Consider the following 15318-nt stretch of genomic DNA (forward strand, 5'->3'; position numbering starts at 1 on the left):
AACCTCTATTATTAATTTTGTAAATTTAAAATATGAAAAAAATTCTAAAACTCACAGTAAAAATATATACAACTTTATTTTGGATCTAGATTCTCTTTTACCATAGCAAAAATTAAACCTCTAGTTCTATTCTTAATTAAGTAAAAATAGATTTATTTAAATAAATTTAAAAAATGACAAATTTTTTTTTAAAAAATATCACTTAAACGAATTTAAAATTTACTTAAATAATTTTTCTAAAATCACTCACTTTTTCCACTTACTCACACTCAGCCTTCACTTCCAGCTCATCAACCCTTCCTCCTCCGCCCACAACCCACAGGCCTCCTACCCATCCCAAACACTCCCCTCCCAACTTTAACCTTCCTAAACTCTATTCTTTTGTTGTTTTTGGAAGTTAGTTGCTTAAATAAAGTAAGATAGTTACTGGAGAAGGTGAGTAATTTAGAAAATTTTGTTTAAGGAATTTCTAAATTTATTTAAACAGATTTTTTTAAAAATATTTTATTATTTTTTTAAAATTTGCTTAAACAAGTTTATTTTAGTTTTTAAAAAAATAAAATTAGAGATCCAATTCTTGTCACAATTAAAAAAATTAAGGACTTGTTTGATTTAGTTTTACTTTTCGGTTTTTAAAAATTACATTTTAAAATAATTTTATAAAATTGTTTTTAAGAAGAGAATAAAAATAAATCTGTTTGATAATTTAATTTTTAAAACTGTTTTTAAGATGAGAAAATAAGAAAACTTGTTTGATAAATTTATTTTTATTTCAGCTTTTAAATTTTAAATCTTTTTATTTCAGCTTTTAAAATTTATGTAATTGATAACATAATGTTCCTAATAATAACATAGAAGTTGTAATTTATTTTGAGGTTCTAATTAAAACTACATATGTCTCAATGAAGAAAATAAAAATTGCAAATAAGTGGAATATAATCTTGGCTTAATTAAGAGTGCTCTAGAAGCATCTATTGAGAATAAAAGAATAAATAATATTAACGAGTCTATGTCCTTTAAAGTGCAAAACAATTTTAAAAATATAAGTAATATTTATTATAATAAGAAAAATATTAAGATATCAATTAAAAATTAAAAAATATAGAAAATCTTATTGATATATTTTATTGTAATTTGGATTAATTTTTTGTTTATAATTTTTTGTCTACATTTTAAGACATTAATTAATAAGACTTGTAATTTAAAAGTCAACAAATGATACAGTGATCAAATTCTTACATGTACGACTAAAATAAAGTATGAAGTTATCAATAAAAGTTTAGAAAAGTATTTGTTAAATAGCATTTAATGTATCTTATTAGACTTTGTTTTAACAACTTAAATTTTTTTAATTTGTATATTTTAACGCAATAAATACTTTATTATTAAATGATTTTGTAACAAGGGCACTCTCACCTTTTTTAAAAAACCATGATAAATACTCCATTAATGACCCAAAGTATGGCAAAATATATATTAAAATAAAAAAATAATATAATATTTGTTTTCTTACAACATTAAAATCATTTAATAAAGTGGTACCGTGCAGCAGTATAGAAAAAATTTAGGTACTCTTATTTAATACTATTCACATTGTTTATTAATTAAAAATAGATTTTTATGTCTACAATATATAAATAAAATTAAATAAAAATTTTATTAAGTTGACAATTTATTTCAAATAATAAATTACAGTAATTAATACTACTTATAAATGAGATACATTTTATAAAAACTAAAAGTTAAAAAACTTAAATATCATTTTAGTCCCTTAAATATAATATATCTTTTAAGTATAGTTTTTATTTAAATTGTATTCGCTATATTTATTAGAAAATACGTAGCTTTAATTCTTATGAAAATTAAAATTATATATATAATCCTTTATATTTTAATATTTTAACCAGTAGCTAGTCAATGTCAGATAAAATATAGTATAAATAAAGACAAGGCACCCAGAGGCACTGCTCCTTCGGTACTTCCAAGTCGGAACTCATAGCGCAAAGTAACATACGCTTCCATTCAGCAATCGCTTCCCCAATAACACCAAAACATCATCTCATGGAAGAAGCACTGCGTCGTCTGAACGGAATGGCCCCTACTCAAGAACCTGACACGCACGACTCAACCTCTGACAACCACCACAAGAAGTGCGCCACCAGGAAGTCGTTGCGCGAAACCGCCAACGCTGGCGGCGCCATGAGGTACCGCGGCGTCCGGCGCCGTCCATGGGGCCGTTACGCCGCCGAAATAAGAGACCCGCAGTCGAAGGAGAGGCGCTGGCTCGGCACATTCGACACTGCTGAGGAAGCTGCTTGCGCCTACGACTGCGCCGCTCGAGCCATGCGCGGCGTCAAAGCACGAACCAATTTCGTTTACCCTGACACCACCGAAGCACACCTTTTCCAACCCTTCCATATTCCGAAGCAGTCTCAGAACTGCCACGTCAGCAGGTTCGGACCCAATAATCCCAACTTGGGTGGTGACTTCTCGTCACCGACGCAGAACAACAATGCTTCTGCCCTCAACATGCATTTCTTTCGTGACTTCCTCAACTCTTCTTCGAACTCCTGTTTGGTTTCTTCTTCTCCGGTTCCACAGTTTCACAACAAGGCTTCGAATGGTTCTTTTAACTCCTCGTCTTCCACTTCGTCTTTGTTATTACCTGTGTCAGCCTGTTTCCAAGGTTGCTGTGTTGGCAATGGTAATAATATAAGTGGTGTTGTTGGTGCCAATCATAAAACGGAAGTGCTTGACACCATTGAAGATGACTCTGGGTTCTTTCCCAGAGAGTCTTCGGATTCTGGCTTGTTGGAAGAGATAGTTCATAAGTTTTTGCCTAAGTCAAGGCCTAGGAATTGTGAGACTACGCTGAAAACAGAGACTTTGTCCGTTCATGAGTCGCTTCCTCAACCAATTTCTGATCACATGGTGGTCTCTGCCACTCGGTTTTACGATGATCAGAGGACGAGGGTTCCCAAAATTGAATCTTATGGTATTTCTTATGATCCTCCCATGCAACAATTTGAAAATTATAACGGGTTTAACACCATACAACAGGCTATGTCCATGGGAAGTGATGAGAAGTTTATGATGAATCATATTGCAGAATGTTCCTTCATGGAAGATGTTCTTCAGTATCCAGAGTTTTTCAATTCTCTTGCAGCTAGAATGCAAAATGCTTGACTTCATGCGATGTGGCTAGCTAACTAGCCTGAGAAGAAAAAAAGTTGGCAAGTCTTGTCTCCAAGTTTCTTGTTTTAATATGTTTATCTTGACTATAAGTTCAGCTAATGTTGATTTGCTCTTTTCCATTTGGAACATGGTTCTTAGGGTTTTGTGATTGTTAGAAGGTTTAACTAGGTTCAAGCTCACTCTGTAATTCTGCTCCGCACTATGGTTTAATTCTGAAATCTGGTTTAATTATGTAATCGTTGCCCTTGTCAGTGCATATTGTTTTACTTGCTGTCTTTTCTTTTGTTATTGTTTGGTTTAATGTATCTATTCTGAAAAATGGGAATGTGGTTCTTGAGAACGACATACGCATAGTAAAGTGAATTCCTTGTTTTCAATTGCAAGATAATGATAGCTATTGGGTTGACCTTGGAACTAGAAAAGTTGGTGTCCATTGTATCACACTTTGTTTTCTGCTTCATGCTTTGTGTGTATGTTTATTCTTAGTATCGTTGTGAGAACATCCTAGTCTGGATTGAGTATTACTGGGTTGAGCTGTCGTTTTCATCTTGGGTTTTGTTGGGTAATGGTAGGGATTGGACTGTGGATTTTTAAATTTATTGTAAAGTATGCTAGGTAGATAAACCCTAGCAAAAAATGGCAGTATTCGAGAGAGTCTCATTGGGGAAAGTGAAGCACTAAAGCTGCTCATTGATCGAAAACGAAAAGGCCAGTTTCCAGGGTGAGGATTTTCAGTATCCCAACAGTTTGATGCATACTGATGAAATTTCTTTCAGTTCTGCAAGGTGAAATTGCTTAAAGTAGTAAGAAAAAGTGTATTAATTATTAAGAGAATATTAATAATATTTAAATATATTTTTTTTGTTTTTGTTTTTGTTTTTAATTAATATTTAGTGTATTAATTAGTATTTATTTAATGTTTTTAAGGTACACAATAATAAGACCCAGTTTATTTTTAAAATAATGATAATATATATTATTTTCTGGAAAATTATGTGTCTATTTGAAATTTTAATTATCGGTTTTTCTAGTTAATGGTTATAGTTGTAGATTTTGGTCTTTTGATAATAGACCTTTTGTACACGAGCTATGCAATTTATCCCACGCTCAGAAGAGAGCTTGTATATGAACTTTGAAAATGTATTTGTTTTTTTTCTAATTATTTATTTATGGATGGTTGAGGGGTTTATTGTTGATTTTAAGTATTTATTATTATTATTTTAATTTGAATAATTTTGTTTAAAATACCTTTTTTATAATTATATTAACAATAACTATTTTAAATAAAAGTTCTTTAAACATAAAGACTTATAAAACTTTCATCATGGAAAATATAATAATAGATATTCCTTGTAATTGTATTATTAAACTTAAAAGGAGCGCTGATTTAGGATTTATTGGTCTTTTACATGCATTATTTATATGATAATTTTATTAGAGACACTATTTAAATAAAAATTTAAGTTATAATTCAGGATTTTATGAACAATTTTTTTTTAATATTACACAGCATAGAAACTTATATATATGGGTATATATATATATATATATATATAAATTTTTAATTAAAAATTTAAAAATTAATATAATTAAATATATTAATATTATTAAATATTATAATTTTTAATAAAAAATTTACATATTTTTTTCTAATTAATAGAAAAACTAATATTTTTCACGTAACCCAACTCCGATGATATTGGAGGGTTTCTAATTAAATCTGTAAACAGGCCTTTGTAATTATTACTTAGAAAGTCAGAAATTGGAATGGAACTATATTTCAGTTCACATTTTGAATTCATGGGATACAGTTGCAAATTGAAGTGTTATATATATATATATATATAAATATTTTCTTATATTATTTTAAGTTTATAATTTTTTATATTATGAGTTTTTTATTTAACTTAAATTTAATGGCCAGTAAAATAATAAATTATAATTTATTAAATTTAAGTTAAATAAAAAATTCTGAGTGTAAAATTTTTTAAATTTACATCAGGTCTAAGAAGATTTTAATCTATATATATAAAAGAAATTTTTTTTATATTAATATAAATGTTATATTTAATTTAAATTTTTTATTTAATTTATATATAATATTTTTAAATCTATCATATTGTAATATAATAACTCAGTATAAGAATTTTTAACTTACATTACTAAGTGAAAATTCTTCCTATGTATAATTGTAATAGCTTTTTAATGCATATGGAATTCCTTGAATGAAATCAGCTAGTTATTAACCGGTTGGAAACGAGATTATTGTACTTGCAGAGTTAGTTACATGAGATAAATAGCGCTTAATGAATCAAATGAATGGTTAACGTTAAAAGAATAAAATATTATTTTTATCAATTATGATAAAATATTAAATTTATTAAAAACTGCTGTTAAAAGTGATGAAGTTATCATAATGATCTTTTTAATTTTTATTATTATTTTTTATTAAATATCAACATTTTATTAAAGATAAATTTATTGTATAAAAATATTATAATTCGTTACAATTTTAGAAGAAATTAACAATATATATTAAAGGATTATCAATATAATTTACATGTATAATTGATCTTTCTAACTATCCAACCTAGCAGCAAGCTACTTTCAAGAACTGTACTTAACAAAATTAAATATTTCACTATCATTTAATATATTATTAAAGAAAATATTATTTTACTAAAATCAAATTATTTATATTATTACAAAACATATTATTACAACATTTAAATTGTCATGTATTTGTTATGAATATAATAATTATTCATCACTTTTTTGCTCATTTCATATATGACATAAGTAATGAAATCAATTAGTGATATTTCTTTTCTTTTTTTAGATTACTTCTAAAAATAAAAAATAAAAATAAAAAAACTTATGTTTTGATTATCAAATTTAATATTAAAAATAAAAATATTTATTACTTTAAAAGAAAACCCAAATACTAAAGTTTAGCTCACTTAAAAAAATTAATAATAGTGGTAAAATAAATAAATATTTTTATTAAAGTTAAATAAAATTGTTTAAATTGTAAACTTTTTTATGGCTGTATTTTAAAAGTAAATAAATAAATATTTAATTATAATTTTTTAAATTTACGCAATAATTTGTAACAACGATATATGAATTATTCTATCATTTGACAATTATAAAATTATAAGTGTATTAATTTAGTTACACTATCTATTACTTTGTGCATGTGAATTATCTTACATCTTAATTTTAAAATAGATATTTTTTTCTTTTTAAAAATAAAATTTATTTTTAAAAATAAAATTTATTTTTAAAAATAAAATTTATTTTTAAAAAAGAATTTTTTTTTTAAAATAGTGATGTAAAGATTACTTTATCATTCAGATATTATAATATTACTAAACGTAAACTTTTTATGTATTTTTAGACCAAAATAAAGGAAACAAGTTTTACTTTTAAAGTCAAATTTCAAACTGAATAGCTTTAATTATAAATTGTTCTATTTAATTTACTTGAATTTATTGTTTATAACAGTGATGTATAAATTACTCTCTCATTGACACTCTATAAAATCATAAGAGTACTAATCTAGCTATACTATTTAGTACTTCAAATATTTAAATTCTTTATATTTTAAAATGATACTTTTATATTTTCATATTAAAAAATAATTATTTTTTATTTTCACAAAATGATTAATAATTATGATGTATATATTATTCTATTCTTTAAATTTTAAAAAGTTAGACACATACAAGCTTTTCTTAATTTTATAATAAAAGAAATAAAAAAACTTTATTTCTAAAGTCAAAATTCAAATGGATATCTTTAATTAAAACTTTTAATGTTTTATTTTTAAAATAAATAAATATTTTTTATACAATTGTATAATTTTGATATATAAATTACTTTATCATTCACATATTATAAAAGCGTAGGATACCAATTTAGCTACATTATCTAATATCTAATTTATATATACCAATTTATATATATTTTTTAAATTGTCCTATTTTAATAATCAAAATAAAATTTAAATCCTAGTAATGAATAAATTACTTTATATTATTCATATTATATAATCATAAAATTGAAATTTTCATAATTTATTTTTAGTAAAAGCTAAAAATTAAAATACTTTTCTCTAAATTGCTTTAATTATTTTAAAAGGATTACTCCTATTTTAATATATCCTTCAAAAGATTTCATATATTTCTTCTTTTCAACCTTTTAACAATTTTTTTTCCTTTCAATTTTATATATTTAATAAAAAAAGAATTTTATTTATTTATTTATTAGAGCTATGTAACTTTGATTTTTCTATTGTACTAGAGAATACGAAAGAATAAGAATCAAAACTTGTCGAGTTTAATTATTTTAAAATCTATTTTCTTCCATTTTTAATAAACAAAATATTAAATTTAAGAATGAAATAAAATTTTAATTTTTACACAATTTAGAGTTTATGAATGTAAAGGGTGTTAATATTTTCACCATGTTTAATTAGACTCATGAGTTCTAATCTGATTGAAAAAATTGTATTTTTCTAAAGTTTTTCAAGTTTTTTAAAAACTTGATAGACTTATTCAATTTTTATTTTTCTCTTTTTTATTTCTGATTTGTCATTTTTTATTTTTCTTTGTCATGACCCTGATTGTCACATTAAAAAAAAAATAAAATATCTTTGACTTGAAAATATAAGCTGGAATCCAAATTTATTTTCACGTTTTCTTATCACTTCCACTATATCATTTTAAAAATATTTTAATTTATTTTTATATGAATGTAATAATTGATATTGAGAATATTTGAAATTCATGGTTATATGTGGCAGATTAGTAATTTACGAGAAACACCTAAGCTACAGAAACACTTGAGTGATACACTTATCCTTTGAGTAAATTATGGATTTCAATAGAAATTTATTGTTTGAAGTGTTTTATGCTTTGAAATCCTTTATACAATTGGGTTTGACTTACTTAACAAATTAAAATTTTTAAAAAATGTAATTTTCTTAAATGACTCATAATATGATTCAAGTTGAAAGATAAAATATCTATTTAAATTTTCACATTCTAAATTTATTTTACTTTTTAAATCTTTGATGTTGCTTGAGGATAAACAAAAAGTTAAGTTTCAGAATATGATGAAGTTACAATTAATCTAATATTTAATTTTATTTTAATATACATTTTAGATTAATTTACTTAAATTTGATTGGAATATTATTTAAAAAATTATAAATTAGAATATTATGTTTTTTTTAAAGAATCAAATAATTGTAATTTTTAAGTAAGTTTATTTTAAATTGAATTAATTTGTTTTATTTTTTTAATAAAAAATAGAATGAAGAATGCTTTAAAGAAGACAATAAATTACAAAAGTGGAATAAAAAACTGAGTCTTTCAATGCTCAGGTTGGCATTCCAAGTTCCAACACCCATTTATAGAAGAACATAGTTTCAGCAAACAATGATTTCTAGCACTAAGTTTCAATGCTCCGGTGCCTATGGCTTGAGCTGCCTAAAAATGTTGAGTGTCTCAACATTGATTTCTAATACTGATTCTAATACTGTGATGCTGGTAATTGTATGCAAAATGTTGAATAAAAGACTTCAAAAGTGTTTTAACGCCTATTTCAACATTTTAACACCCAACATGACTCTGAAGTCTATAAATAAATGTCATGTAGACAATTTTTAGATATATCTCTTTTAATTTTCATAATTTTTATTTAAAAAATTCTTGGATTTACATTTTCTTTTCTTTAAAGGATTGAAAGTTTCTTGTGTCTTCCTAAGTTTTTTCAAGAATTTTATTTTATCATCATTATGTTGTATAGTTTTTGTATGTGTTTTAAAATCATTGTAAGATGGATTTTAAGTAAAGGTTTTATGTAATGATTTTGTAGTGAATATAATTCAAATTTTTTTAACAATTTGTTAAAGATTATTCATGTTCTTAATGCATCAATTAACTGAAGTTACTTATATGAATGTATCACTAACCACAATAAACATAGTAGTTTAATATTGAAGTTTAAAATAATGTCTTCCCTATTTCTTCATTGCCTAGACATTAGGATGATTTGCATTGTGAGATTCAACAATTTGCACATGTTTTTTTTTATTTAAATTTCACTTATACATTAAGTTTTTCTAACTATACATTAAGTTTTTCTAACTATGAATTAAGGTAGGATGCTAAGATATTGGTTTTACTATATTAGAAATTTGGATCATACAATATAACTAGAGAACTAGATTATGCTTTTTATTTCTATTTTGACTTTGCATGAGAAATTGTACAATTCATTTATGCTATTAATGCTTCTTTTAGATGAATTAAGAGTGTAATTCACATGTTGGTTTTACAGGGAGATTTGGAATGAGTTTCATTGTTGTTCTAGTTGTCTAGACATATGGGTTAGAGTTTCAATATGGTCAACAAAATCAATCATCATGTAATACTTGTGTGTACTAAAATGGATTTTTATTCTTCATGAAGTAAGACTTAGAAGAAATTTCATGCATGTTATGCTTGTGAGATGTTTGTGATTGTTTAGTGTTTGTTATATACGTGTTTTGTATCATATGTATTATTTTGAATTTATTACATTATTTTTTATTCATCGCATCTTTTTGCATAAAAGCTTCTAAAAATCAATTCTTTCAACTGTGAAAATTTTGTATATAATTCTTCTTGTATAGTGTACAATTTTTAAGCATAAATGGAGTTACAGAAGTATCATTGACTAATTGCCCTATTTCTCATAAAAATGGTAAATTTTTAATAATCATTAAAACAATTAGTGCACTTGCCATAAGTTATTTATACCTGCTTTGTAGATGATTTTAAACAAAGCTTGTAGCGAAAGTACTCAATGGTGTGTGATACTTAACCCATGAGTGTGCATTTTATAATATTTGGAACATTACTTTCAAGCATTATGCCATGGGTTACTTTAAGGGGATGTTTATTTTTTCTTTCAATAGTTCCATTTTGTAGAGGAATGACCTTTTATTTTAAAGAAATTCATTAAAATTCTTATTCAAATATTCAATATCATTGTCACTTCTCAAAATGAAATTTTTTTGCATTAAATTATGTTTCAATCATTTATAAAAAACATTTAAATATTTTTGAAACTTCAAAATTTCAAGCATTAGATAAATCCAACACAAACGGGTTTGATCATCAACAAAAGTTACAAACCATGTAACAAATTTGCTTGTAATTTTCAATGGACCCTGTACATCACTTTGAGAGAAATAAAGTGCTTTATAACTTTTAGCTAGGACACAACTTTCACGTTCAAGAGAAGAACAATTAACAATTTTTAATAAAATTTACAAACAAATGCCTAATATATTGAAAATTTGGATGCTCTAATCTATTATGCCATAGCATTATTTGGTCCCTTACAGGGGTAGAACTTATGCTACCAAGACCTTGAGTTATTTATTCTCAAAAGCATCTTCAAACCAATCATCTTCCTCAAAGTTTAATCTTTAAAAGTACAATGAGTGTCAAAGAACTTCACATTGTAATTGGAAGATTTTACCAATTAAGAGAAGGTAACATGAAAATTTTGGTACATGTAAAACATTCACTACTCTATCTTAGATCTTTCGAAGCGATCATTTGTAAAGTGAAATAACATGACTGCTATTCAAAAATGACTTTAGAGAGTGATGAATATATAACCACTTTTCGAAAGTGACTTTAGAGAACAGTCAGTATATAACCTCTCTTTAAAGGTTATTTTTAGAGAGCAGTTATGTATTAACCACTCTCTGAATGTCACTTTGGAGAGTGGTTAAGTATCAATTGTTCTTACAAACCAAAATCTTAAAATACTTTAGTTTCTTTTAACTCATAAACACAGAAGGGTGAAACATCACTGATGATTCATATTTTATACTCACACTTGTAGCCTTATTGCATCTTCCAAAATATCTTTCATTCTTTATTTATTTCATTTAACATGTTTTTGCATTTCTAGTATTAAATTGGAGTTTTCATAAATACTTGTTATCTTTACTTTATATTTTATATTTTTGCTGTTTTGACATTTGTCCACTATTTTGGCCATAACTTTTTCTATAGATCCCCTTTTTGGCTAATTCTTTTTGCAATGGATTCCTGACTACCTAGGCTTCAATTTGGGCATATGGATTGTGATGTGAGTTCAAAGCTATCTTTTTAATTAATTTTTGAAGTTCAGACTTAAAGCATACCTTTTATATTTAGGGTTTTTATTTCGGGCTTTTATTTTAATTACTTGTGGCAGCCTTGGCCCATTTATTTATGTTTTCATTTAAGACCAATATATATAGGGGTCAAAAGGTTGATTTTGGACGCTTCCTTTTCATAATTTCATTTTTCTGTAAAGACTTTTTTCCACTTTGAGAGAAAACCTTTTTCGCTTCATTCACTTGTCTCTTTTCAGATTCTGCTATATTTTTAATTATTATTTTCTCGCAAATCATCTCGTCACAAGCATGAGTTATAAGATAAATTGATCACTTTGAGTTTGTCTTTTTATTTTTTCGCAATTCTTGATTAAGATTGGTGCATGCATAATTTGATTGAATTTGGTTTGATTCTTGAGTGTAAATTGATCGATTGATTTCTTTTTGTTAGATTATTTTAATAATCTTATTATTGTGGCCTATGTAACTTATAGCATGACTCTAATTAATGATTTAATGTTAAGGTGGTTAAATATAAAATATAGAGTCATAAAGGGTATAATTGTAAATACAATTATAAGGAAACCCTCCCCTGTCCCTTCAGATAAATAAAAGAGCGGTTACTAAATAAGAGTTACGACATTCTCTATTTTCTATCACTTTCATGGTCTCTAAGTGTGCTCACGGTAAACGCAAGAAAGTAACTTTCTCTCAACCATCCGAGAAGAGTTAAAAGAGGAAGGAAGAGTTGGGGAAGATACAAAGGGATCAACGACATCAAAGAGAGAGGTAACATCAAGGAAAAATAGACTCAGGTTAGTGCTCTCTAAACCCTTAATTGTATGAAAATCATATATTGTGTTGTAGGAACAACGTAATTCAAGATCTAATGGGTAATGGTAATTTCATAATAGTCATTGCATAATGAAAATTACATAATGGATTAAGAAAATTCTAACACTTTTGCATTTGAGATTTAGGCAAATTCGATATAGTAATCCTAGTTCTGCCTGTGATTCGTGATTTTAATTGCATTTATTCGTTTTAATCTGCATTTGTTTTTCAATTTTTTGAGTTAAATTATTTTTCATTTTTGTGTTTAAAATTCATTTTCGTTTTTAGAATCGTTTTCGTTTTTAGATCTGTTTTAATTTTTAAATTCATTTTTGTTTAAATTACTTTTGTCTTTAATTTCTGGGTTCAATTCGTTTCGTTTTAATTGTTTTTATCTGCGTTCGTTTTGGTCTGCATTGATTTTTCCTTGATTTGTTTTCATTTTTTGGATTTAATTTATTTTCTGGACAATTCATTTTCTGGATAATTTATTTATTTGATTCAATTTGCTTTAGTGCATTTTAATTCAATCTCGTCTTTCTATTTAATTTTGTCAAAACTACAAAACCCCCAAGCTAACATTATTGCATGTTTAAAATTAGAAGCAGAATGAATTTTTGTTCTTGTGAGATGACCTAGGTTTGCTCCTTATATTCGAAAATTATTTGAGTAATCTAGTTTTATTTGAAACCATTATGACGTGGTTGTCAATCACTCAACTTGTAATAACAACATCATCTTTTCTTCTTTGTGTTCTCTCATCACCTTCATCTTTTTCTCTATCACCAAATTTGACTATGTAGATCACTGTAATAAAGACAATAATGTAGTTGTCTCTACACTAAGAAGGTTTTCCCTTTCCACAATCATGAGTACCTTTTTCACTTCTTTCTTCACTCTCTTCTCTCTCTCTCTCTCCTGTGCTAGTGGATTCTAACTTCTTTTGCTTAAATGATTTATTAGTTCAAACTTAAGAAAGTCTAATCTACGAATACTAGGAAAGATCTTATAAGAAAAATCTTGAGTTTCAAGCAATAAAGAACTATTTTAGTTTATAATTGAAAAATCATAAACAATGAAAAATTAAATTTTCAATTTTCAATTTGTGTAGAGTACTTAGAGAGTAGTTATGACATTTGGAGAATAGTTATGAATTGCTGTCTAAGTACATCTACTTTGCATTATATCACTCTAGCTTTCCAGACTCAACACACAATAGGCATATACATAAAAGTATAATGTTCACTAATAATACATATATCTTTTAAAGAGGGTTAACACGCATAACCTGAGTTAGTAAATTTCTTTTATATTAGTCATTAACTGAAAGGAAAGGAGAATTGTGACATTTGGTATTGTAGATTCTGCGTACCATAAGCACATACATATAGAAAAGTGGCGTGTACTTATAACAAAAGTACTTTTTGAAGAGAATTAACGTGCATAACCTAAGTTAGCTTCATCTTTATTATATTTATTTTCAAGTAATTGGGGAAGAAAATCACATACCATATTTAGATGTATATGTATAAAATCTTACACCTGTGCCATGCCACCATAATAAAGAAAATATTATATGCCACATTTAAACATAATTCATACACCAAGGGGTTATTAAGTGAGATCCCAAAATGAGTTAGTCAACGGTGCAAGAATCACTTACATACATCATTAGCATATGAAAGGGAAATAAAAGTGAGTACCATGCATCTACTGTTAGATTTTCTAACATTAATATTAATATTTATATTAATATGTGGATTATTATTAAATTATTATAGCTAGATTGTTATTAATTATGACATAAAATAAATATGTATAATTATTATTAATTATATAAATTTTGTGATTGGACTCGAGCCATTCTATGTGTCTAGTGAGAAGTTCCTACTCTCATCTGATTAGGCTTATATATAACTGTTGCCCTATTAGACAGTTACTAGTGTGGGATAATAGCAATTAGAGAAGAGAGTAGTATATGCTCACTTAAAATAAGGATTGCTTATGACTCACGAGTTCTCATTAGGTATGCGTTTAATGCAATTATTCAATTATATATTGTTAGAATTATATTGAGATGTTATGATGTGCGTTATATATGATCGTTGGTATCTTTAATTTTCTATATAAAATTCTGCAATTGGTATTAGAGCCTGATTAATACTGTTGCAACTAGGTAATAGTATGACAAATATGTGTTTATGAAAATTATCTTTCAAGAATAAAAATATTTTTTCAAAAATCAGATGAGTCATCACCAAAGTTTATTTTAAGAAAACTTTAGAAAATCTTTTAAAATAATATGATCTTTGAAATAAAAAATGAGTTCGAGAGTCATTTACGTGTTGGAAAGGTAGTAGCACCCTATAACGTCCGTTTAAAAAACGGTTACCTTAAATTATTTGAGCAAATTCATTTTAACCTCTAAAAAATATTTATTTAACCTTTAAATAGTAATTATTTTCATTTTAGAAGAAGAAAAATTATATATTGAAATGTTTACTTGGTATCTTAAAAGAAAAAAAATTATCTTGAAAATTATTTTGACTTGATGGATACGGTTCCTGCTCCTACGTATGCCCATGCGCAATGATGAACTCGAAACCACGTAGTTCTATCTAAAAATTTGGTTGATAAAAATTAAGTTTAGTAAATAAATTTTTTTTGAGATTAAATTAATTTTTATAATATTACAACATTTAAGATACAATATAGAAGGTGAAGAGAGATCACACAACTATATAGCGAATTGTTAAAATAAAGTAAAAATATTTGTAAATAAATAAATAAAATTTTGAATTTATTTAGATTTGACAATTCATTTTAAGAGAATTTAAGATAATGTAAGTTATAAATAAACTCCTTATGATTTATTGGACAATTAAAGGCAATGTAAATTACACATGGATGTTACAAATTTTTTTATAATAAAACTATGTAATAAAATGTTTTCTTATTTAATTTAACAAAATTAGAAATATGACTTAAGAAAATAATAAAAAAATAAAATGAAATAATAATGATTATCATTTAACAAAAGGAATAAATATATTTAATTGATTAAAAAGATTAAAACTTTGTTTGATAAATTTATATTGCATAGGACCTAAGATAACTTTGGT

General features: G+C 25.7%; 1 protein-coding gene across 1 annotated transcript; it reads left to right on the top strand.

Moving 5' to 3' along the window:
• Positions 1-2061: 2061 nt before the first annotated feature.
• LOC113860142 (ethylene-responsive transcription factor ESR2-like) lies at positions 2062-3186 on the top strand. Its single transcript, XM_027492806.1, has one exon. It carries the CDS (start codon positions 2062-2064, stop codon positions 3184-3186), a length of 1125 nt encoding a protein of 374 aa, XP_027348607.1.
• The last annotated feature ends 12132 nt before the right edge of the window (positions 3187-15318 follow it).

The sequence above is a fragment of the Abrus precatorius genome, unplaced genomic scaffold (genome assembly GCF_003935025.1).
Source record: "Abrus precatorius isolate BTA unplaced genomic scaffold, Abrus_2018 Scaffold2, whole genome shotgun sequence".
NCBI lineage: Eukaryota > Viridiplantae > Streptophyta > Magnoliopsida > Fabales > Fabaceae > Abrus > Abrus precatorius.